The sequence below is a fragment of the Solanum dulcamara genome, chromosome 7, assembly GCF_947179165.1.
Source record: "Solanum dulcamara chromosome 7, daSolDulc1.2, whole genome shotgun sequence".
Taxonomy (NCBI): Eukaryota; Viridiplantae; Streptophyta; class Magnoliopsida; order Solanales; family Solanaceae; genus Solanum; species Solanum dulcamara.
Genome location: NC_077243.1, coordinates 27,942,621 through 27,965,703, shown reverse-complemented (window position 1 = coordinate 27,965,703; position 23,083 = coordinate 27,942,621). Strand labels below are relative to the sequence as shown.

Here is a 23,083-nt window from a genome sequence, read left to right as displayed (position 1 = left end):
TGAAAATTGAAAATTGAAAATTGAAAATTGAAAATTGTGGGATCAGAATTTGGGAAACTTACGTGTGTATATATATATTAAAGAAAATATTTATCATTTATAGTAATAATATTTTTTTTCACTAAACATTTATAATACAATTTTAATACATATTACCGTGAATAATTTAGAAAATACATATAATACAAGTTTTATTGATGGATAACACATTTATCACATATTTTAATACATTTATAATACATTGTGTCGATTTCTTACATAATATATTTTAAAACACTTGCAATACATTTATATTGCACGCATAATTCATTTTTACTACAAGTGCAGATTTATAATACATTGTGTCGATTTCTTACATAATATATTTTAAAACACTTGCAATACATTTATATTGCACGCATAATTCATTTTTAATACAAGTGCAGATTTATCATAGTATTACTAAATATTGTTATAAATGATAATAAATAAAAAATATCGCTAAAATCATTAATTATTTATAAAAAATATTCATCCAAATAATTTTTACTTCACAAACAAAAACACTCGTGTGAACATACCACCATGTGTATAAATAGTTGCATTTAGAATAGCACTTTATACTTTCTAACATGACAAGTTTAAAAATCACCAAAAAGCATCACAAACATTTCAATAATCCTTTCCCTTCCACCCCAAAGTCACTCCCATTGATATATGGAACTTTATTCTTAAATTCTCATGCACTCCCTTCCCATCGGATCTACCCCATTGGTAAAGATTTCCAGTTGAATTGGTTATCAAAAAATGGAGGATTTCTTTCAATCTCTCACAAATCTGAGCTTACAAGGCCCTTGTGGTCCACTCTTCCTGGTGAACCTTTCATTTCTGCAGCAATTGCTGAAACTGAAGTGGAAGAAAGCAGAGGTTCTTTCGTCGTCAAAGATAAATATGTTCATTCCCTTTCAAATAATCAAACCATTGACGACATAAAGATCATAAACGAATCTGATAAAGATCACATTTTCCCGTCATTTTTCAAATCAAAGAATCCCCTGTTTCCTGTTGTAATGATCACGGGGAAAGTTTTCGGTGTCAATAAACGAAAGAAAAAGGTTAGATTTTCACGAAGAAAAGATTCGGACAAAGAAAATTCAACTTGTGCAAGATATTGGATTCTGTTTGATCAGAAAGAATGTCATCAAGTTGGTTTCCAAGTGAGAATTGGGAAAACAGATCTAGAACTTCCAAAAAGAGTTTCTCCAAGAAGTTATAGGAACTTTTCTCTAAAATTTGGTCGAATTCGGAGACGTAGAGATGGGTGGTTTGGAGGATTAAAAAAGTCTATCACTGTTTCATCATCAAGTGAGGAGAATGTGGTGATGAAAAGTAGTGGAGGACTTACTAATAATAGGATTTGTGTAACATATTCAAGTGAAAGAAATGAGAAAATATTTGGTTTTGGAGAGCAATTTTCTCATATGAACTTTAAAGGAAAGAGGGTCCCTATTTTTGTTCAAGAACAAGGGATTGGACGAGGCGATCAACCTATTACCTTTGCAGCCAATTTAGTTAGCTACAGGTACTTTTCTTTTTGTAGTGTGTACTTGCCCGTGTCCTTTCATGTATTATACCTTTCTTTTTTAATAAAACTACATCAATAGTAGTGTGCCAAGTTTTTAAAATCAAAAGACTGAAATAAGCACCCTTGTGTCATGCAGGGCAGGGGGTGATTGGAGCACAACTTATGCGCCTTCGCCATTCTACATGACATCAAAGATGAGGTCAATGTACTTGGAGGGTTATGACTATTCAGTGTTTGATCTAACAAAAGATGATAGAATTCAGATACAGGTGAGTTTCAATGATTTCTCTTCCTACTTTTCGAATATTTATAGTGTAACTCAAGCTTAATTATTGGTGGTGCACTTTCAGATAATGTTAACTAGGCCAACATCAACTCAATACAACAGTATCTGAATTATCTGCTGCACAAAACTTGTATTTTCTCTTAACACACAAGACAAGATCTTATCTCTTACTATACCAAATCATAAAGAACATTAAGGCTAGAAGAAATAATCCCACTACATGTTGTGTTAAATGGGACAATATGAATGAAAGAATGTAAAAACTCTTGTTGAATTAGTTTGTAATATTGGGGGTTTTGAATTGAACTTACAGATTTATTCGTGAAAGAGAATGGATGTTCTGAAAAGTCATCTCTCAAATTCTATAAAATATAAGGACTCTCCCGAAGTAGCATAAGAAAAATATGCAGTATACTAAGGCTTTGTTGGATCCTCAAGGGAATTGCTTGTAACCCAGTAAAAAATATACAGGCAATATCTCTTTAGACGTTAAAGGACAGTGATATCAGCTCAAAGCCTTTCTTCTTCTATTCCATCTTCCTATTTTTCTAACAACTCTGTTCAAATGTAGATTTTGTTCAAATATCATACTCGAGCTCATTCTTTAAATTGTTGTTGCAGTTACATGGGGACTCATTTGAAGGTCGGATACTGCACGGGAACTCACCTTCTGAGCTCATTGAATGTTTCACAGGAAGTACTGGTAGGCCTCCACTTCTTACAGAATGGATTATTTCTGGTGCAGTGGTGGGAATGCAAGGTGGCACGGACACTGTCCGGAGTATTTGGGATGAATTGCAAAGATATGACGTCCCAGTATCAGCATTCTGGCTGCAGGTACACCAAAAGACGATCATTTTAATGAAGGAATTTAAAAAGATTCTAGGCCTCATAAAGAATACTCAAATTGATTCATAAATAGATGAGTTATCCAAGTACGTAACATCTTTTCCATGTACTCTTTTTGTTCAGGATTGGGTAGGGCAGAGAGAAACAGTCATTGGATCACAACTTTGGTGGAATTGGGAAGCAGATGAAATGAGATACTCGGGATGGAAACAACTAATTCGAGACCTTAATATGCAACATATCAAAGTGATGACATATTGCAATCCTTGTCTGGCTCCGGTATTCATCATAACTGCTAATTTATCGTTATTGTGTGGAACTGCTAGAAGAATCCTTTACAAGTTTTTTGTTCAAAACTGCAGATGGATAAAAAGCCAAACTTAAGAAGACACCATTTTGAGGAGGCAAAGAAGTTGGATATCTTAGTAAAAGACAAGAATGGGGAGCTGTATATGGTTCCCAATACAGCATTTGATGTAGGGATGCTGGATTTGACACATCCACGTACCGCAAATTGGTTCAAGCAGATTCTGCAAGAAATGGTAGATGATGGAGTAAGAGGATGGATGGCAGATTTTGGCGAAGGCCTTCCTGTGGATGCCTTCTTGTATTCAGGTCCTCCAACAACATCCTTTTCTTCTTAGAAATTTGTGTCTAAGAAAGTACTAATATATAGTCCTTTTAATTATTCAGGTGAAGATCCAATTGCAGCACATAATAGATATCCTGAATTATGGGCAAAAATCAACAGGGAATTCGTGGACGAATGGAAAAACACACATGTAGGTAAAGAGGGAGAAGATCCAGAGGATGGTTTGGTTTTCTTCATGAGGGCTGGTTACAGGGATACTCCGAAATGGGCAATGCTATTTTGGGAGGGAGACCAAATGGTGAGTTGGCAAAAAAATGATGGCATCAAGAGTGCAGTCGTTGGCTTGCTTAGCGGAGGACTTTCAGGATATGCTCTTAATCACAGTGACATTGGAGGTTACTGTGCAGTAAACTTACCATTTTTTAAGTATCGAAGAAGTGAAGAGCTTCTCTTGAGATGGATGGAATTGGCTGCCTTCACCACCGTGTTCCGGACACATGAAGTACGTTTCAGCACATCTCCCAGACTCATATTTCCTACTCCTTCCAATTCAATTTTTGTGTGTTACTTTCATTTTAAGTCCGTTTAAACAAGAATGTTTCTTTCCTTTTGTACCAACTCTTTAATCTAACTTTTCACACGACATGTTTAAGACAACAAAATTAAAGGGCATTATGGTACATTTAGTTTAAGACTACAAGAACCAAAAGTTTCTTACTTTCTTATCTTTTCAAGTCAAAACCAGACAAACAAAATTAAACGGCATTATGGTACATTTAGTTTTCTTTTCACTCTCATGCTGAAAGATTTGACATGTTTTGTCATTTCTGATTATTCAGGGTAACAAACCATCTTGCAACAGCCAGTTCTACTCTAACAATAGAACTCTGTCACATTTCGCACGTCTTGCCAAGGTCTATAAAGCATGGAAGTTTTACAGGATTCAACTAGTTAAGGTAACATATATACAATCTCTCTAGAATTGGTTTTTCAAAACTAGAATTTTAAACCAAAAAGATCTAAGAGTTGGTACTTTTTTTGATTACTCAGGAAGCCTCTCAGAAAGGGCTACCAATTTGTCGACATCTCTTCCTTCACTATCCAGAAGATGAACATGTACATACCTTAACATATGAGCAATTTCTAGTTGGCACAGAGATACTTGTGGTACCTGTGCTCGACAAAGGCAAGGAAACTGTTAAGGCCTATTTCCCGATAGGAGAAAACTCATCATGGAAGCATATTTGGACTGGAAAATTGTATTCAACACAAGGTTCTGAAGCTTGGGTGGAAGCACCAATTGGATATCCTGCCATTTTTGTTAAAGAAGGATCTCTTGTTGGAGAAAACTTTTTGGAAAAACTCGGCGAATACAATGTCTTATAATGAAAGTGATGTAAATTGTTTTTAGGAATTATAACCATGGAAGTAGCATTTAGCATTCTTTCTATTCTACAGTTACATAGATGTGGTGATAATACATGTGTAAAATAGTAGTATTGAATTTGTTTAATCCATTTGACTTTATATTAAAACTATGAGCCCGTTTGGTTTGGCTTTAAGTTGGTCAAAACCAACTTAAAGCCCCTTTTTAGCTTTTGGATGTGTTTGCCTAATGCTGACTTTAAGCCATAAAGTTCTTAAAGTCAGTTAGAAATGAAAAGTTAGGATTTCTAACTTTTTTTCCCAAAGTGCTTAAAGTCATTTTCTTTGACCATGGAAATTACTTTTATATCCTTTATACTGACTCACCTTCTATAATATTGTGATATTGAGCCCGTTTGGATAGGCTTAAAAAAGTAACTTTTCTTCTCATCTTACAAAGTACCAAACGTTATACTGACTCACCTTCTATAATTTATTTATTTTTGTAACTGTTAAAATTGACAAGATTCTAGATAAATTAATGTAGCAACTTGGTAGGTAAAAGTTTGGTAAACTTTGACATCTTGACACAATGTGATGTCATGGATGACATATAAATACGTAGCTCTTGATTCATTTGAAACACACCTCTCATCACATCTCTCTCTTGTCTTCTCATATTCTAAGTCATTTGCAAAATACATTAGAAGAGTAGAGAATTGATAGAGCAATTCTCTTAAATGTATTTGGGATCTCTCCCCTTTCTTTGTTAATATAAAGGCAGTTGTTCTCTGGTGGACGTAGGATCATTCTGATCCGAACCACGTTAAATATTGTTGTTCTTCCTTCATTTTTATATTTTCATGTTTTCGCTAACAATTGGTATCAGAGCCAAGGTTCTGTCTGAGTATACTCTGTGGTTGTAGCACAGTCTAAACTTCCACATCAAAAAAAAATTACTTTGATTTCTTGTATTTCCAAATACTTTGTAGTAGAAAAGGAAGAACAAGTAATAATGAACTTCATGAAGTTTGAAATTGATAGATTTAGTAGACGCAACAACTTCAATATCTGAAAAATCCAGATGATAGCGTTACTGCGGAGAGAAGGTTCAATCTATGCTATTGACGGAAAGTACCCCGATACCACATCGGTTTCCGACAAAGAGAAGATTGAAGGAGATGCATTGAGTGCAATCCAACTGTCTCTTGCACCTAACTTACTTTGTGAAGTGAGTACAAGTACCGAGGAGATGGACAAACAGTTATAGGATAGGCTAGAAGGGCTTTACCAGGACCGGTCGATTACAACGAGAATGTTGTTACAATGGCACCTTCACACATTTAAGATGGAGTCAGGTACTTTGTTGCAAGACCATCTAGATGCATTAAATAAACTTGTGATGGACTTACAGATTACCGAAATTAAGAAGGATGAGGAGACGCTTGCATGTGCTTTGCCATTTTCATTAACTTCAAAATATTGTGATATTGAGAATCCAATGATGTATAGCAAGACGCCTATCACTCTTGAGCAAGTGCGGGAATCACTTAACTCTTGTGATGTGCGGAGTCATTTTGAAGGAGACAAAGATGATGAAGCCAGTGGGCTCTTTGTGATAGGTCGTACTAGTCAACAGGGAAAGAGAAAATCAAAGCACAGATCAAAGTCTCATGTGAACAAGAAGAATGCGGAGTGTTGGGGTAGTCACAAGAAGGGACATTCTAAACGAGATTGTCCTATGTCAAATTCCAAAGAAAAGGCGAGTGCATCTATTGTTGAGAAGGTACATAATTCTGATGATGAATATGTACTAACAACATCATGCAATAGTGGAGTCAATGACAACAAATGGGTGTTAGACTCTGGTTGTACTCTACATATGACATTCCGAAGAGATTGGTTCAGTAGCTATGAGACAAATGGAGGAACTATAGTAATGGACAATAATGCAACATGTAAAATAGTTGACATTGGTTCAATTCGGGCTCGCTGCCATGATGGAATCGTGAGGACTATTATAAAAGTTCGTCATGTTTCTGATCTGAAGAAGAATTTGATCTCCCTAGGTAGTCTAGATAAACAAGGCTACAAGTACATGAGCGAGGTATGTACAATAAAGGTGTCTAAAGGTTCTTTAGTCATGCTGAAGGCCAAGCTGGAGAATGGCCTCTACACACTAGCAGGAAGCACCATTGTTGACTCTGTTAATGCATCTACAATGTAGTAGTTATCTGATGATGACAAGGCAAGATTATCGCACATGAGGCTAGGTCATATGAGCGTACGAGGACTGGAGATGTTGATCAAATGCAACCTTTTGAACAATGATCTGCACACTTGAATTTTGTGAGCATTGTATCCTAAGAAAGCAAAAGAAGGTCAGTTTCAGCACTAGCAAGCACAAAATGGGAGGAGTGCTAAACTACATCCATTTAGATTTATGGGGTCCATCTTAGCTTCCATCGAAGGAAGGAAAGAGGTATCTTCTCACATTCATTGATGATTTTTCATGAAAGGTTTGAGTGCGTTTGTTGAAGGCAAAAAGTGATGCTTTTGAAGCATTTAAATAATGGAAGATTTTGGTTGAGAATCCAATTGAGAGAAAAATTAAGTATCTTCGCACAGACAATGGCTTGGAGTTTTGCAGTGAAGAGTTCAATAGTTTCTGCAAGGTTCATGGGATCAAAAGACATAAGACATCCAGGCAAATACCACAATAGAATGGAGTTTCCGAGAGAATGAACAGAACTCTTCTTAAGAAGGCTCGTTGTATGCTCTTACAAGCCAAAATGTCCAAAGTGTTTTGGGCTGAAGCAGTTCACACTGCTTCTCATATTGTCAATCGATCTCCAACATCAACGATTGACTTTAAGACTCGGAATGAGGTATGGTCAGGTGAACCCTCTAACTATTCATACCTGCGAATATTTGGGTGTCTGACTTATTATCATGTTAATGAAGGAAAGCTTGACCTAAGTGCTAAAAAGGCTATATTCGTATGGTATGTAGATGGAGTAAAAGGGTACAAACTTTGGTGTTTGTCTTTACTCAAATTTATAGTTAGTAGAGATATTACCTTTGATGAATCCTCTATACTTGATCCTCGTAAAGTTTCTGTGGAGTTATCAAGTAACAAGAACAACGAGCAGGTAGAGCTACCGGTGGAGGTTACCAAGGAAAAGGATCAAGAGACATAAGTTGATGAGTCAAAAAATACAGATCTTAAAGAACTTACTGTCAATGAACCATACACAATTGCGAAGATAAAGGACAAAAGGCAGATTTGAAAATTGGAACGTCTTATAGAGCAAGCAAATCTAACTGCATATGTGTTCATAGCTACAAAAGAAGAGATTAAAAACCTTAAGCCCTACTCGTATGTTGAAGCAACTTCTTGAAAAGATGTTGCACAATGGCGGTTAGCCATGATGGAAGAGATGGAGTCTCTTCACAAAAATGGGATATGGGCTTAGTTAAAAGGCCAAAGGGGAAGAGAACAGTTGAAGGCTAATGGATCTACAAAAAGAAAAAAGGTATTCCAGAAGTGAAAAATGCTAGGTTCAAGGCGAGATTAGTTGCAAAGGTTTTAAGTCAAAAGGAGGGAATTGAGTATAATGAGATATTCTCTCCAGAAATGAAACATAGCTCAATTCGTTTGCTACTAGCATTGGTTGCATAATTTGATTTGGAGCTTCAACAGCTTGATGTCAAAACTGCTTTCTTACATGGTGATATAAAAGAGACAATCAATATGGATCAGCCTGAAGGTTTCCTAACTGAGGGAAAAAAAGATCATGTGTACTAACTAAAGAAGTCTGTGTATGGTTTGAAACAATCTCTTAGACAATGGTACAAGAGGTTTGATGCATTCATGACTATACATAGATTCTCGAAGAGTGCATTTAAACATAGATTCTCGAGGAGTGCATTTGATAGTTGTGTGTATCATAAAAAGATGTTTGGTAACTCTATGATTTATCTATTATTGTATGTTGATGATATGCTTATTGCTGCTAACAACATCATAAAGATAAATATGTTGAAGAAACTGTTGAGCAAGAAATTTGACATGAAGGATTTGGGAGCTCCAAAGAAAATTCTTGGAATGGAGATTTTAAGAGAAGATGGTATTGTACATCTTTTTCAGAAGAGGTACATCGAAAAGGATCTTAAGAGATTCAATATGAATATGAGCAAGCCTGTAAGTACACCGTTAGCTTCTCATTTTAAGCTTTCAGAGTTACAAATGCCTCAGTCTGGGAATGAGGTAGAGCATATGTCAAAATTTTCTTATGCTAACGCAGTTGGTAGTATTATGTATGCTATGGTATGCACATGTCCAGATATTGCTCAATCTGTAAATATGGTAGGCGGTACATGGTTAATGCAGAAAAAAGGCATTGGGAAGCTGGCAAGTGGATATTGAGATATCTCAAAGGAGCTTATGGTGTTGGCCTAACCTTTTAAAAAAGTGAAGATATTTCAATTCTTGGTTATGTGGATTCTGACTATACAAGGGATCTTGATCGAAGAAGGTCCACAATTGAATACATCTTTACTCTCGTTGGCAGTGCCGTTAGTTGAAAATCAACTTTACAGTCGTTTGTTGCTTTGTCTACAATAGAGGCAGAATATATGGCAGCAACAGAGGCGGTGAAAGAAGTTATCTGGTTAAAAAGTTTGGTGGTAGAATTGAGTTTGGTTCAACTGGAATCAACTCTAAGATGTGATAGTCAAAATGCTATGCATTTGATTAAAAATCAAAAATTTCATGAGCGCACCAAACATATTGATGTCAGATTCCATATCATTCGAGATGTCATTGAAAAGGGAGCTATCAAGGTCAAGAAGGTTATCACAGACGATAATGCTGCAGACATGTTGACCAAGATAGTCCCATTTGCCAAGTTTGCACACTGCAAAGACTTGGCGAGAGTATGCATCAACTGATGCAACTCTAGGAGAACAACTGCTAGGTGGAGCTAGTGTGTTCAACAAAGGTTTGATTCTTCTTATTTCTTACAACGGGATTGTCCAGTAAGCTTAGAAGTTTTGACCAGAGTTGTTCATACGCATGCTTGGAATGCAAACCATAGTGGATATTAAAAGAATAGAGTTTGAAGACACAATCAAAAGTTATTGAGATAGTTGAAAATGGAGAATCTTGCCAAGGTGGAGATTTGTTAAAATTGACAAGATTTTAGATAAATTAATGTAGCAACTTGGTAAGTGAAAGTTTGGTAAACTTTGACATCTTGACACAATGTGATGTCATGAATGACATATAAATAGGTAGCTCTTGATTCATTTAAAACACACCTCTCATCACATTTCTCTCTTTTCTTCTCATATTCTAAGCCATTTGCAATATACATTAGAAGAGTAGAGAATTGATAGAGCAATTCTCTTAGATGTATTTGGGATCTCTCTCCTTTCTTTGTTAATATAAATACAGTTATTCTCTGGAGGACGTAAGATCATTCTGAACTGAACTACATTAAATATTGTTGTTCTTCCTTGTTCTTTATATTTTCACATTTTCGCTAGCAGTAATTAACCATTGTAAGCCTAGAAAAATGGCAAAATATACTCCTGAACTATTTAAGATAAGTTAATTTTATCTTTTGTTATGTTTTTAGTTCAAAAATATCCTCACCGTTTTATTTTTGACTCAAAAATGCCCTCCAACTAGCAAAATAGCTCAAAAAAACTCTACAAGAAAAATAAATCAATTTTACCCTTAAACTATTCAAAATTAGACAGTTTTGTCCTTGATCTTTTAATTATTATTATTCTTTTTTACGTTTGGGGGTGGGGGTGGAGGTGGGAGTGGTGGTGGAGAATAGGGTGAGAGGAGTTGAATGTGTGAGAGTGAGACATAATAACACATAAGAAAATAAGTAATATAAACACTTTCCAATTTAATAACTAAAAACAATGACATATAACCTTTTTTTTTCTTCTTGTTTGTTATACGTTAGTTATGAGTTCTTATTTCTAAACATGATAAACAAACCTTTTCTTACATAACTATTGAAAATTATTTAGTTTACTTAATCTAAGAATGATATAATAATAGAAACCAAATTTGTATAGCTTATTATATTATATTACTTATCGTAATTTTAAGTCATCTCAAATTTCAATCGAGGGCCGATATAATAATTTTTGAAATGAAACAATAGAATGAATGTTTAGTTGAAAAATTAATGCATACAATTAAACTTTATATAGAACATAAAATTGACATTATATAAAGATTGTCATTTGAAATAGTCGAATAAATCTCATAATCTCCCACATAAGTTTTTGCTCAAGTCATTACAATTAAGAGCATTTGTCCCGAACTTTAAATGTAGGGCAAAAATTTCTATTTCAAATAGTTTAAGAGTAAAATTGAATAATTTTTTTCTTGTTTTAGAGGAGTATTTTGAACTATTTTGCTAATTGAAAGGCATACTTGAGCAAAAAAAATATAATGACGAGGATATATTTAACCAAAAACGTAACAGAGGATAAATTGACCTATTATACATCATCTAGAAGTATATTTGGCCATTTTCCCTATTTACACTGATCATTCAAGCAAATTATTCTTTATTAATCTAACACTTTATTTTAAAATGGATATTATCTTATAAAATATGTACATACTATTCCCTCCATTTCAAATTGAGTGATCTATTTTAATTTGACATGGAGTTTAAAAAATAAAGAAGACTTTTGAATTTTTTGTTGTAAAATTAAAAATTTGTCAAATGTACCAAAATACTCTTTAATATTGTGGTCTTAAATATGTCATATGAAAAATTGAAATTAAAAAATTGCTAAAAAGGAAAAAGAATCATTTTTTAAAAATGATTTAAAAAGAAAAATAGATCAAACTTGAAACAAAAAGAATAATGTAATTTGATTCATACATACAACACATGAATAAAGAGACCGGTTAAACTAAAAAGTAAAAACAAAGTAAAAGATATTTTTTTGTCAGACTTGTAAATAGTTAGGTTGAGACATGGAGAAAAAAAATATATAGTTGCAAATAGCAACAAACGGATTATTTTTTTTTGACAACTGTCACATTATAGTCAATTAAATAGAGATGGATATCAATTCTTTTGCAAGTATCAAATTTTAACTACTCAATTAAACAGTAATTTTTTCGCAAGTATCACATCCTAGTTAGTTAAATAGAGACATAGAAATTCTTTGGCAAGTGTCATATTCTAGTGATCTAGTCCGTTAAACGAGATAGATAAAAATTCTTTTGCAAATGTCATATTCTAGTCAATTAAATAGAGATAAATAGTAATTCTTTTGCAGGTGTCACATTCTAGTCAATTAGTTAAATAAAGGCAAACAGAAATTGCTTCTCAAGTATCACATCATAATCAGTTAAATTAAGATAGATAAAAATTCTTTTGCAAGTGTCACATCCTAATCAATTAAATAGAGATAGATAGTAATTCTTTTACAAGTGTCACATGCTAGTCAATTAAATTGAGACAGATAGAAATTCTTTGGTAAAAGTGTTAAGACTTCCAAATTAGTATATATATAATATAGAAGTAAGTATGAGCAAAAAAAAGATACTAGTTTTACAAAGTGAATACAATTCCCACCAGACAAATTTGCTGCCATGACCGCTCTTGATGTAAGAAGTCAACAAAAGCAACAATGTAAGAAGTCAACAAAAGCAACAACTTTTGAAAAAAGGGAAAGGGAATCAACACATTTTTTCAAAAGTTAACGCGTAGAAAAATAGCAAAACGCGTAGAAAATGTTGACAACAAACCCGTAGAAAATCCTTTTACGTGTTTTCATTCTCCTATAAATAGAGGGCCTCTTGCCCTCATTTAAATCATCCCAGAAAAAGAGAGTAAGAATACAAAGAGAGTTATACACCAAAATAAATATTGTAGTCTTGAGTGTCCTCTTTAGTAGTTGTTCCTTTTACAAGAGAGAAGTGTTAATTGTTGTATTCTCCTTGTATTTGAGAGTTGTACTCTATATTAAAATAGTGAGATCCTTCTACCCCGTGGCTTTTCCCTTCTATTAGTTAGAGGGGTTTCCACATAAAATTTTTGTGTCCAATTTATTTTCATTATTTTTATCATATCAAACTTTAGTTGTGGTGCTTCCTCCCCCCAATAGTGGTATCAAAGCCCTCAGTTATTCTGTTTGTTTTATGCGAAGATACTATTCGTGAATAGTAAATTTTTGTGAATAGTAAAATTTGGTGAATAGTACTATTCACGTGAATAGTAAATTTTGGTGACGGTACAATTTGTCATGATTGTTCGCAAAAATATTCAGAAATGATCTAGAAGGATGTGAAGCAAATAACAATGTCGAGTACAACAAAGTTTGATGTTGAAAAGTTCAATGGGACTAATTTCTCATTATGGAAAATGAAAATAAAAGCGATATTGAGAAAAGACAATTGCTTAGCTGCAATTGAAGGCAGGCCCACAGACTTTGTTGATGACAGCAAGTGGAACGACATAGACAGCAACGCAGAACACTTGGCACTAGCTGATCAAGTATTGCTAGTGTGGAGGAAAAGCGGACGACGAAGTAAATATGGGATACTCTTATAGGGTTGTATGAGGCCAAGTCTTTGCATAATAAAATCTTCTTAAAAAGAAGATTGTATACTCTTCGAATGACAGAGTCCATGTTAGTAACTGAACACATCAATACTTTGAATACTCTGTTTTCGTAACTTACAATAATGGGTTGCAAAATAGAGGGGACTGAACGTGCGGAGCTTCTACTTCAAAGTCTGCCTGACTCGTATGATCAACTCATCATCAACCTGACGAACAATACAGACAGTCTAGTTTTCGATGAAATTACAGCCGCTGTCTTGGAAGAAGAAAATCGACGCAAAAATAAGAAAGACAGATAAGCAAGTTCGCAACAAGCTGAAGCTTTGATGATGGTGAGAGGATGACCAACGGAATGTGGCCTCAGTGGGAGTCACAATCATGGCAGATCTCAATCAAGAAGTAAGAAAAATATCAAGTGCTACAACTATGGCAAGAAAGGGCACTTCAAGAAAGATTGTCGGTTCAAGAAGAAGAGTGAACACCCTGAGCCATCAAATGCTTAAGAGAATGTTGCATGTACCTCGGATGATGGCGATATTTTATGTAGTGAGGCAATATCAAATAATGAAGGCAGAAAGCGTTTTTCTGATGTCTGTATCATGGAAACAGGAGCAACATGGCACATGACTTCCCGGAGAGAATGGTTCCATCAATATAATCATATCTCAGGAGGGACTATGTTCATGGGAAATGATCATGCTTTGGATGTTATTGGTATTGGGTCCATCAAAATAAAGATGTATGATGGCACAGTTTGCACCATCCAGGAGGTACGACATGTAAAAAACTTGAAGAAGAATCTATTGTCTTTAGGACAACTAGATGATAATGGATGTTCATATAAGACTCATGGTGGAGTCATGAGAATATCCAAAGGAGCGCTTGTAGTGATGAAAGCGGAAAAACTTGCTGCAAACCTATATGTGCTTAAAGGTGAAACACACCAAGAAGGAGAAGTATCAACTGCGTCAGCAAGTTCATTTGAAGAATCAACGATGATATGGCATCGTAAACTTGGCCATATGTCGGAACGAGGTTTGAAGATTCTTGCTGAGCAAAATCTTGTTCTAGGGCTCAAAAAGGTTTCACTACCCTTTTGTGAGCATTGTGTTACCAGCAAGCAAAATAGACTGAAGTTTAGCAGTTCCTCTGCTAAAAGCAAGGAAATATTAGATTTGATCCACTCTGATATTTGGCAAGCACCGGGTGGAGTCCCTAGGAGGAGCGAAATATTTCATGTCATTCATCGACAATTACTCCAGAAGAAGTTGGATGTATTCAATCAAGAGAAAGGCAGATATTTTTCCAGTTTTCAAAGAGTTCAAAGCGCGGGTGGAACTTGAATCTGAGAAAAAGATCAAGTGTTTGAGGACAGATAATGAAGGAGAATACACTAGTGATGAATTTAATAACTTTTGTAAATAAGAAGATATTAAACGACAGTTCACGGTGGCATATACTCCACAATAAAATGGAGTAGCAGAGCGGATGAAAAGAACCTTGTTGGAACGGACAAGAGCTATGATGGCAACTGTAGGGTTTGAAAAACCATTCTGGACAAAAGCAGTTAAAACCGCTTGTTATGTGATCAATCGGTCACCATCAACCGCAATTGATCTGAAAATGCCAATGGAGATGTGGACAGGAAAACCAGCTGATTATTCTCGCTTACATATATTCGGAAGTCCTGCTTATGTTATGTACAACACCCAAGAAAAATCGAAGTTGAATCCAAAATCTAGGGAATGCATTTTCTTAGGGTATGCTGATGGAGTCAAAGGGGTATCGCTTGTGGGATCCCACAGCCCGCAAGGTGGTAATCATCAAGGATGTTGTATTTGTTGAAAATAAAATACAAGCAAAAGAAAGTAGCACTTTAAAAGAAAAATCAGAGACTACTACAGTTGAAGTTGAAGAAATAGAGGAAGTTCCAGTTTCTTCTAAAGCAGCACCAAAGCACGAAGAACAAGAGCAAGCTGAAATCGAAACTCTATAAGTTCGACGGTCAACTAGGGAGAGAAGAGAACCAGCTTGGCACTCAGATTATTCTATAGAGAGTAATATTGCATACTGTCTACTAACAGAAAATGGAGAGCCTTCAGCTTTTCACGAGGCTATGAAAGGCCAAGAATCATCTCTGTGGGTGACAGCAATGCAAGAAGAAATTGAAGCTCTTCATAAAAATAAAACATGGGATCCTTTTCAATTACTACAAGGAAGGAAGGCCATTGGAAACAAATGGGTCTACAAGATCAAACGCAATGGTAATGATCAAGTGGAAAAGTATCGCGCAAGATTGGTAGTGAAAGGATTCGCTCAGAAAGAAGGTATAGACTTCAATGAGATATTTTCTCCGGTGGTTCGACTCACAACAATTCGAGTGGTCCTGGCGATGTGTGCTATATTTGACTTGTACTTGGAGCAGTTAGATGTTAAAACTATATTTCTTCATGGAGAGCTTGAAGAAGAAATTTATATGCTCCAACTAGAAGGTTTTAAAGAACAGGGAAAAGAGAACTTGGTTTGCAGGTTGAACAAATCTCTATACGGTCTCAAACAGGCGTCGAGATGTTGGTATAAGAGATTTGATTCCTTCATTATAAGCCTTGGATACAACAGACATAGTTTGGATCCTTGTGTTTATTATAAGAGATTTAGTGATGAAGATTTTGTTATTTTGCTGTTGTATGTTGACGACATGTTGGTAGCAGGCCCCAACAAAGATCGTCTCACAAATTTAAAGGCACAGTTGGCTAGAGAGCTTGAAATAAAGGACTTGGGACCAACAAATAAGATTCTAGGAATGCAAATTCACCGAGACAGAAATAATAGGAAGATTTGGCTTTCTCAAAAGAACTACTTGAAGAAAATCTTGAGACGCTTCAAGATGCAAGACTGTAAGTCAATTTCTACCCCACTTCCTATTAATTTCAAGTTATCCTCAAGTATGAGTCCTAGCAATGAAGCAGAAAAGATGGAGATGTCTCGAGTACCGTATACATCAGTAGTGGGAAGTTTAATGTTCGCCATGGTATGTACAAGACCTGACATTGCACAAGCAGTGGGAGTGGCTAGTCGATACATAGCTAATCCTGGTTGAGAGCATTGGAATACTGTTAAGAGGATCCTGAGATACATCAAGGGTACCTCAGATGTTGCAATGTGTTATGGAGGATCAGACTTTACTGTTAAAGGTTATGTTGATTTAGATTATGCAGGTGATCTTGTTAAAAGCAAGTCCACCACAGGTTATGTGTTTACTCTTGCTGGAGGAGCTGTAAGCTGGATTTCAAAACTGCAATCTATCGTGGCTACATCTACGAAGGAAGCAGAATATGTAGCAGCTACACAAGCTAGCAAAGAAGCAATATGGATGCAGATGTTACTGGAGGAGCTCGAGCACAAACAAGAGAAGGTTGCTCTATTTTGTGACAGTCAGAGTGCTTTGCATCTTGCAAAGAATCCGGCATTTCATTCAAGGAAAAAGCACATACGAGTTCAGTATCACTTTGTTCATGAGAAGGTGGATGTTCATGAGAAGGTGGAAGAAGGCAGTGTGGATATTCAGAAAATTCACACTAATGACAACCTAGCAGATATGTTTACAAAGCCGATCAACTGTAACAAGTTTAAATTGTGTCGATCTTCTATTGGTCTAGCAGAAATATAACATTGCAGTATCTGGGTAGAAAGGATGGTGTGAAGACTTAATTGACTCTCAATTAAATCTTTAAGTGGGAGAATGTAAGAAGTCAAAAAAAAGCAACAATGTAAGAAGTCAACAAAAGCAACAACTTTTGAAAAAAGGGAAAGGGAACCAACACATTTTTTTCAAAAGTTAACGCATAGAAAAATAGCAAAACGCGTAGAAAATATTGACAGCAAATGCGTAGAAAATCCTTTTACGCATTTTCATTCTCCTATAAATAGAGGGTCTCTTGCCCTCATTTAAATCATCCCAGAAAGAGAGAGTAAGAATACAAAGAGAGTTATACACCAAGATAAATATTGTAGTCTTGAGTGTCCTCTTTAGTAGTTGTTCCTTTTACAAGAGAGAAGTGTTAATTGTTGTATTCTCCTTGTATTTGAGAGCTGTACTCTATATTAAAATAGTGAGATTCTTCTACCCCGTGTTTTTTCCCTTCTATCAGTTAGAGGGGTTTCCACGTAAAATTCTTGTGTCTAATTTATTTTTATTATTTTCATCATATCAAACTTTAGTTGTGGTGCTTCCTCCTCCCAACACTTGCTGCCACCAACCGCAACTTCCGCCAAGCGGCTCGCATTCTTGGCTTGGATTCAAATATTGAAAAGAGTCTTCTCATTCTGTAAACATTAGAATTATATTGGATTTAAATTCGTAAATTAATTTAGATTATATTAAATTCAAGAAAATAGTCCAAATGATGTGGCGATCCAAGTCAAATTAAATGAGCCACTAAAATTACACCACGTGTCAAATTTATATGGCAATCCAAGTCAAATTAAATGAGCCATTAGAATCATGCCATGTGCCAAAATTATGGGGTAATTCAAGTCAAATTAAATAAGCCACTAAAATCATGCCACGTGTCGAAGTTATGTGGCAATCTAAGTCAAATTAAATAAGCCACTAAAATCATGCCACGTGTCGAAGTTATGTGGCAATCTAAGTCAAATTAAATGACCCACTAGAATAATGTCACGTGTATATGTGACATGTTCTGACCAATCAAATTAAAACTCTTCACCAAAGAAATTTGATTGGTTAGTTCAAACCAACCAATCAAATCACACCCTCATACCACTCCCTACAACTATAAATAGGGATCCTCATTATTCTGAGAGCCGGGGGGGGGGGTTCAAGAACAAGAAGCAAGAAGAGAGCTCGTGGATCAAAGACCGCAAATTTTCTACAAAGCTACAAAGTTCAAGTAATCAAATTCAAGTTCAAGTTCAAGATCAAGAACGAAGAAGAATATCAAGAAGATCAAGATCAAGTTACTTGTTCATATTTACTATTCATCATAACCATACAAGTGTTCATGACGAATAATTCAAATCCAAATTTGAAGACGAAGATTCAAGATCAAGCTATTCAAGCCCTTGACTCTAAATCAAATTCAAGTTCAACGTGTTTCATATTATTTGAAGAATCAGAGGATTATCATAGAGATTGTAACACGCACTACATTTTGAAATCAAATATTACACTTTGTTATTCTAATTTTCCGGTCTTGATTATTTATTTTTCTCGGCTCAAAAATTTGTTGTTTACACATTCCTTTCAGAGAAATTAAGTTTTTTTTTTAATTATTATTCATATTAATGGAGTCTTAAATTTTTTTTACTCCAAAAATAGAAATTCTTATGATAGATTACGTTTGATCAGGTGGAATGCACAATTCCCAAGGATGATGAACGTTAGTTTCCTATGTCGGATTCAGAGTGCAGCATGATAATGCTCGTGGTCCTATGAAAGGCGGAATTAGATACCATCCTAAAGTTTGTTTTTTCAGTTTATTTTATAGACTTGAATGGAATATGTGTGCCTTTTCCTATAATTCTTTTGGTCAATGCTTGTTGGTTATTTCTCAGAAAGTCACATTTCGTGATTTTGAAATAATAATTATTAGTTGAGTGATCATCTGAGAAATCAACTTTGGTTGTTTGTGAAACAATTTTGTGATTAGATCTTATATTTTCTGAGAACTTTGTGCCTTTGGTGGTCGGTGGATATGACATGGTAGTATGTATGGAATTGCAATCATCATAGATAACCGTCTACCATTGTGTAATTTCTTTGGCTGTATGATATTGGTTCTTGTTCAAAGAGAATTGTTGAATCTTAGGTATACTACTCTTGCATATATGTGTTTCAAAGGTAAGCTTCCCTTACTCATATTAGACCATCTCGACTTATGAAGACCAGGATTGTTAGATAGTTGGTTTTTGATGCTAGATTTTAGTGAAACCAAATGCAACTAGAACTGATAATTTATTCGAATTCTAGTTTCAATAAGCTTCACCACTATGCATATAGGCATTTGCTTGGAAAAAAAAAACCATGGAATCAATAACTCATGTAATGCCACACTTGATGAGGTGCTTCAGACATGAAACATTGGTTTTATAAAAAAAGAAAAATGATATAATAGCTGTGGAATGGGATTTAGCTCTTCAGCTTTGCGAAAAGTATTTTGCAGTCGCGAAAATACAATATATATCATTTTTTTGTTTTTATTGGATCTGGCAATAAAGCTAGTGATAAAAACTAGTAGTTGTTTTATCAGCCATGTTTAGACTTTAGTGTTTGTTGCAATTAATTCTTAGTCGTTGTTGTTGCAATTACGTTAAGTCAAGTGTTATGCTAGAAGCTTTTTTAGTTGATTAAATGTGAGATTTAGAGATCTCCTAATTTATTTGAGAAAGACAATTAGTAGTTAGTATTGGAACAAGAAGCTCCCGAATATATTGGAATTCACACTACTGAGCTGTAGTTTATCAATTCTTCTGATAATCAACTCTTGTTATTTGGTATAACATTTTTATCTGAAGGAGTTCTCTCTTTTAAAGTTAATTTAAATTCACTACAGTCTACATCCTTCTACAAGATCATGATCAAGCAAGTCTACTACCATTTTATGATTAGAGCTCTTCTAATAAATTATTCTATACTGAGGTGTTATGAATTCTTCCAGGTTGACCCTGATAAGGTAAATGCCTTTGCTCAACTGATGACTTGGAAGACCGCTGTAGCCGACATTCCATATGGGGGAGCTAAAGGTAGAATAGGCTGTACCCCAAAGGATTTAAGCTTGAGTGAGTTGGAGCGACTTACTCGTGTTTTCACACAGAAAATCCGTGATCTAATTGGAATTAATACTGATGTGCCTGCACCTGATATGGGCACTAACGCACAGGTTAGTAACACAATTCTATATGCATTGTCATTATCTTTTCTTCATTTTGGAGCTTTAGAATAAGATGTAAATAATAGTCTACGTGATGCTTGCTGTTAACAGACTATGGCCTGGATTTTGGACGAGTATTCAAAATTGCATGGTCACTCACCTGCAATTGTCACTGGGAAACCAATTGTAAGTTTTTCCATAATATGCTTGTTGGGTGTTTGCCCTGACTTTTCTAGTATAATTAGGTTTTCCTTTTCCTAAAACGAAAACACAATGTCTCCATATTTGGCTAGTCCTTTTTCTTATAGGAAAAGGTTTATGACTCTATAAATAGAGGCTTATTTCTTCTAACTTAGTAGCATTCACAATGTAGTCCTAAGGGGCTTTAAGAGTTTTGTGTAGGGGGAGAAACGGTGAGACACAAGTGTTACGTTAGCACTTGTGTGAACCTCTTTTTATTCCGAGTAAATTATGTGAGGTTATTTCTCTCGATTATTTGTACTCTCATATTTATAGTGGATTGCTCATCTCCTCTTGTGGACGTAGGTCAGTTGACCGAACCACGTTAAATATTTGTGTCTCTTATGGTATATTTCTCATTTGTCTTCTTACTCATGGTCATTCAAGGTTTGCTTTGCTAGCTTCCGCATGACACCTAATTATTTTTCGTTCCTAACAATGCTATTACCTTTTAAAACTGAAAATTTATGTATGACTCTTGTAATCATCCTTTGCCGCATTTTGTTTAGGATCTTGGAGGGTCATTGGGCAGAGAAGCTGCGACAGGGCGTGGTGTCGTCTCTTCTACGGAAGCTTTAATTGCTGAATATGGGAAGAATGTTAAGGATATGACTTTTGCAATTCAGGTTATAATGCAATTCAATTAGTACTAGCACATTCCACAACATTTGTTCGAAATGATGTCATAAATATGTATTTGGATTCCTTAGGGATTTGGAAATGTAGGAGCGTGGGCAGGAAAGCTCATTCATGAGAGAGGTGGCAAGGTAATTGCAGTGAGTGACATAACTGGAGCGGTCAAGAACCTCAACGGGCTTGATATACCAGCTTTGTTTAGTCATAAAGAAAAAACAGGAAAGCTCATGATTTCATTGGTGCAGATGTGATGAATTCTGATGAGTTGCTAACACATGAATGTGATGTTCCCATCCCTTGTGCTTTGGGAGGAGTTTTGAACAGGTTCAACCTTTATCTTTCTCTGAAATTTGTTGTTTTATTCTTGGAATTTGTTCGTGTCGAGAGAGTGGAGAAGTCAATGTCAGCAACTGTGCCAAACTTATTTGGGCATATGCTGCAACAAATAAAAACTTCTCCCTTTTTGTGAGCTAAATGTTCCTAATGTAGAGTATGTTCTGATGTTTTTGTTGTTTGAAGAGAAAATGCTGATAACGTCAAGGCCAAATTCATTGTAGAAGCAGCAAACCATCCTACTGATCCAGATGCTGATGAGGTATCACCTTTTTTTCCCGGGACTCTCTAGTCTTTTGAACTAGCATGACAATAGTTTTTCACACACAATTGCCTTTTGCAGATTTTATCAAAGAAAGGAGTAGTAATACTTCCAGACATCTATGCCAATGCTGGAGGTGTGACTGTCAGCTATTTTGAATGGGTTCAGGTAACTTTTGATATTTATGCCTCCCAGATATTTTTGCCATTGCAACATAGAGCATCATGAAGGGTTTATGTTGAAAAGTATTTGAAGCAAAAATGTATTGGGAGATGCAACAGTATAGTTAATTGGAAATGTTGCATCTTTATCAAGCCAGCCTTTGTAAAGTTGTTTGTTGAGAACATATTACGTAACATAGTTACTAAGTTCACTGACAACTTAAGACGAGTGTAGAAAGCCTATGTTGCTCGGATTCTTCTAGAATACTGACATGTATATATCCGATCCTCCAAAAGTAGAGCAATTTTGGAGAATCTGATATGTGTACGGAAATATTTTTGGAGAGTCCGAGCAATATAGTAGAAATCCAAGCAACATAGTAGAAAACCATGTATATCAGATTGATTTTAGGTATATAGGTTGTTTGTTTTTCTACACCGGCCTCTAGAGTTTGGTGGGAGTGCAGAGTAGGTCTGGGAATTGGAGGCATATTCGATTTTCTCAAACTATAAGTCTTGCTTTAGCTGTTTTCGAGACGTGTACTTAGTCTATTCTATTTTATCTGAAAATCAAGATATATAGAACTGAAATGTATAGAGAATTTGGAGTTTTTATTCTCAATAAATCTTCTTTCTTATGCAGAATATTCAAGGATTTATGTGGGATGAGGAGAAGGTTAATAGGGAGCTTAAGAAATACATGACAAGAGCCTTCCATAACCTCAAGAGCATGTGCCATTCACACAATTGCAATCTTCGGATAGGTGCGTTCACATTGGGGTTGAATCGTGTTGCACGCACCACACAATTAAGAGGTTGGGAGGCATAATTGCACTTTTTTCACATCACAATGTACACACATCCTGCAGCAGATCATTCACGCCGTCTTCTATCAAGTACGAACCATAGAATGTTCTACGAAATGAAATGTGCACTTGAGACATTTTTATCAAATAAAGAAAAAATTGAGTCAGTCAATTGCTTCAGATTTATGTGTTTTTCATTTGGAAACTTGGAGCAATTTGGCCCCTGTCGCCATTTTCTTAAGAGTTCAGGCGTTTAACCGTCCTTTTATTTTCTGGCATGAGGATTGCCTGTTATGGAGTAACTTATACTAAGGGCATGCTGAATGCATATTATTGCATTGGTTTATCTTTACTTTTATGTGATAGGAGTAGTAGTTTTGAAATACCCCCATCTGTTCCAATTTGTTTGACATTATCTCCTTTTGAAAAAAAAAACATTTCTATAATTTGGGATTTTAACTTTAAACTTTTCATTTTGACT

General features: G+C 35.3%; 1 protein-coding gene and 1 pseudogene across 1 annotated transcript; both read left to right on the top strand.

Moving 5' to 3' along the window:
• The first annotated feature begins 579 nt into the window (after positions 1-579).
• LOC129896802 (uncharacterized) lies at positions 580-4,769 on the top strand. Its single transcript, XM_055972773.1, has 8 exons — positions 580-1,561; positions 1,701-1,833; positions 2,472-2,687; positions 2,823-2,978; positions 3,062-3,314; positions 3,393-3,793; positions 4,131-4,247; positions 4,342-4,769. The coding sequence occupies exons 1-8, from the start codon at positions 612-614 to the stop codon at positions 4,675-4,677; spliced, it is 2,562 nt and encodes an 853-aa protein (XP_055828748.1). The 5' UTR covers positions 580-611; the 3' UTR covers positions 4,678-4,769.
• A 13,941-nt stretch (positions 4,770-18,710) lies between these two features.
• Positions 18,711-22,987, top strand: LOC129895557 (glutamate dehydrogenase A-like; annotated as a pseudogene).
• The last annotated feature ends 96 nt before the right edge of the window (positions 22,988-23,083 follow it).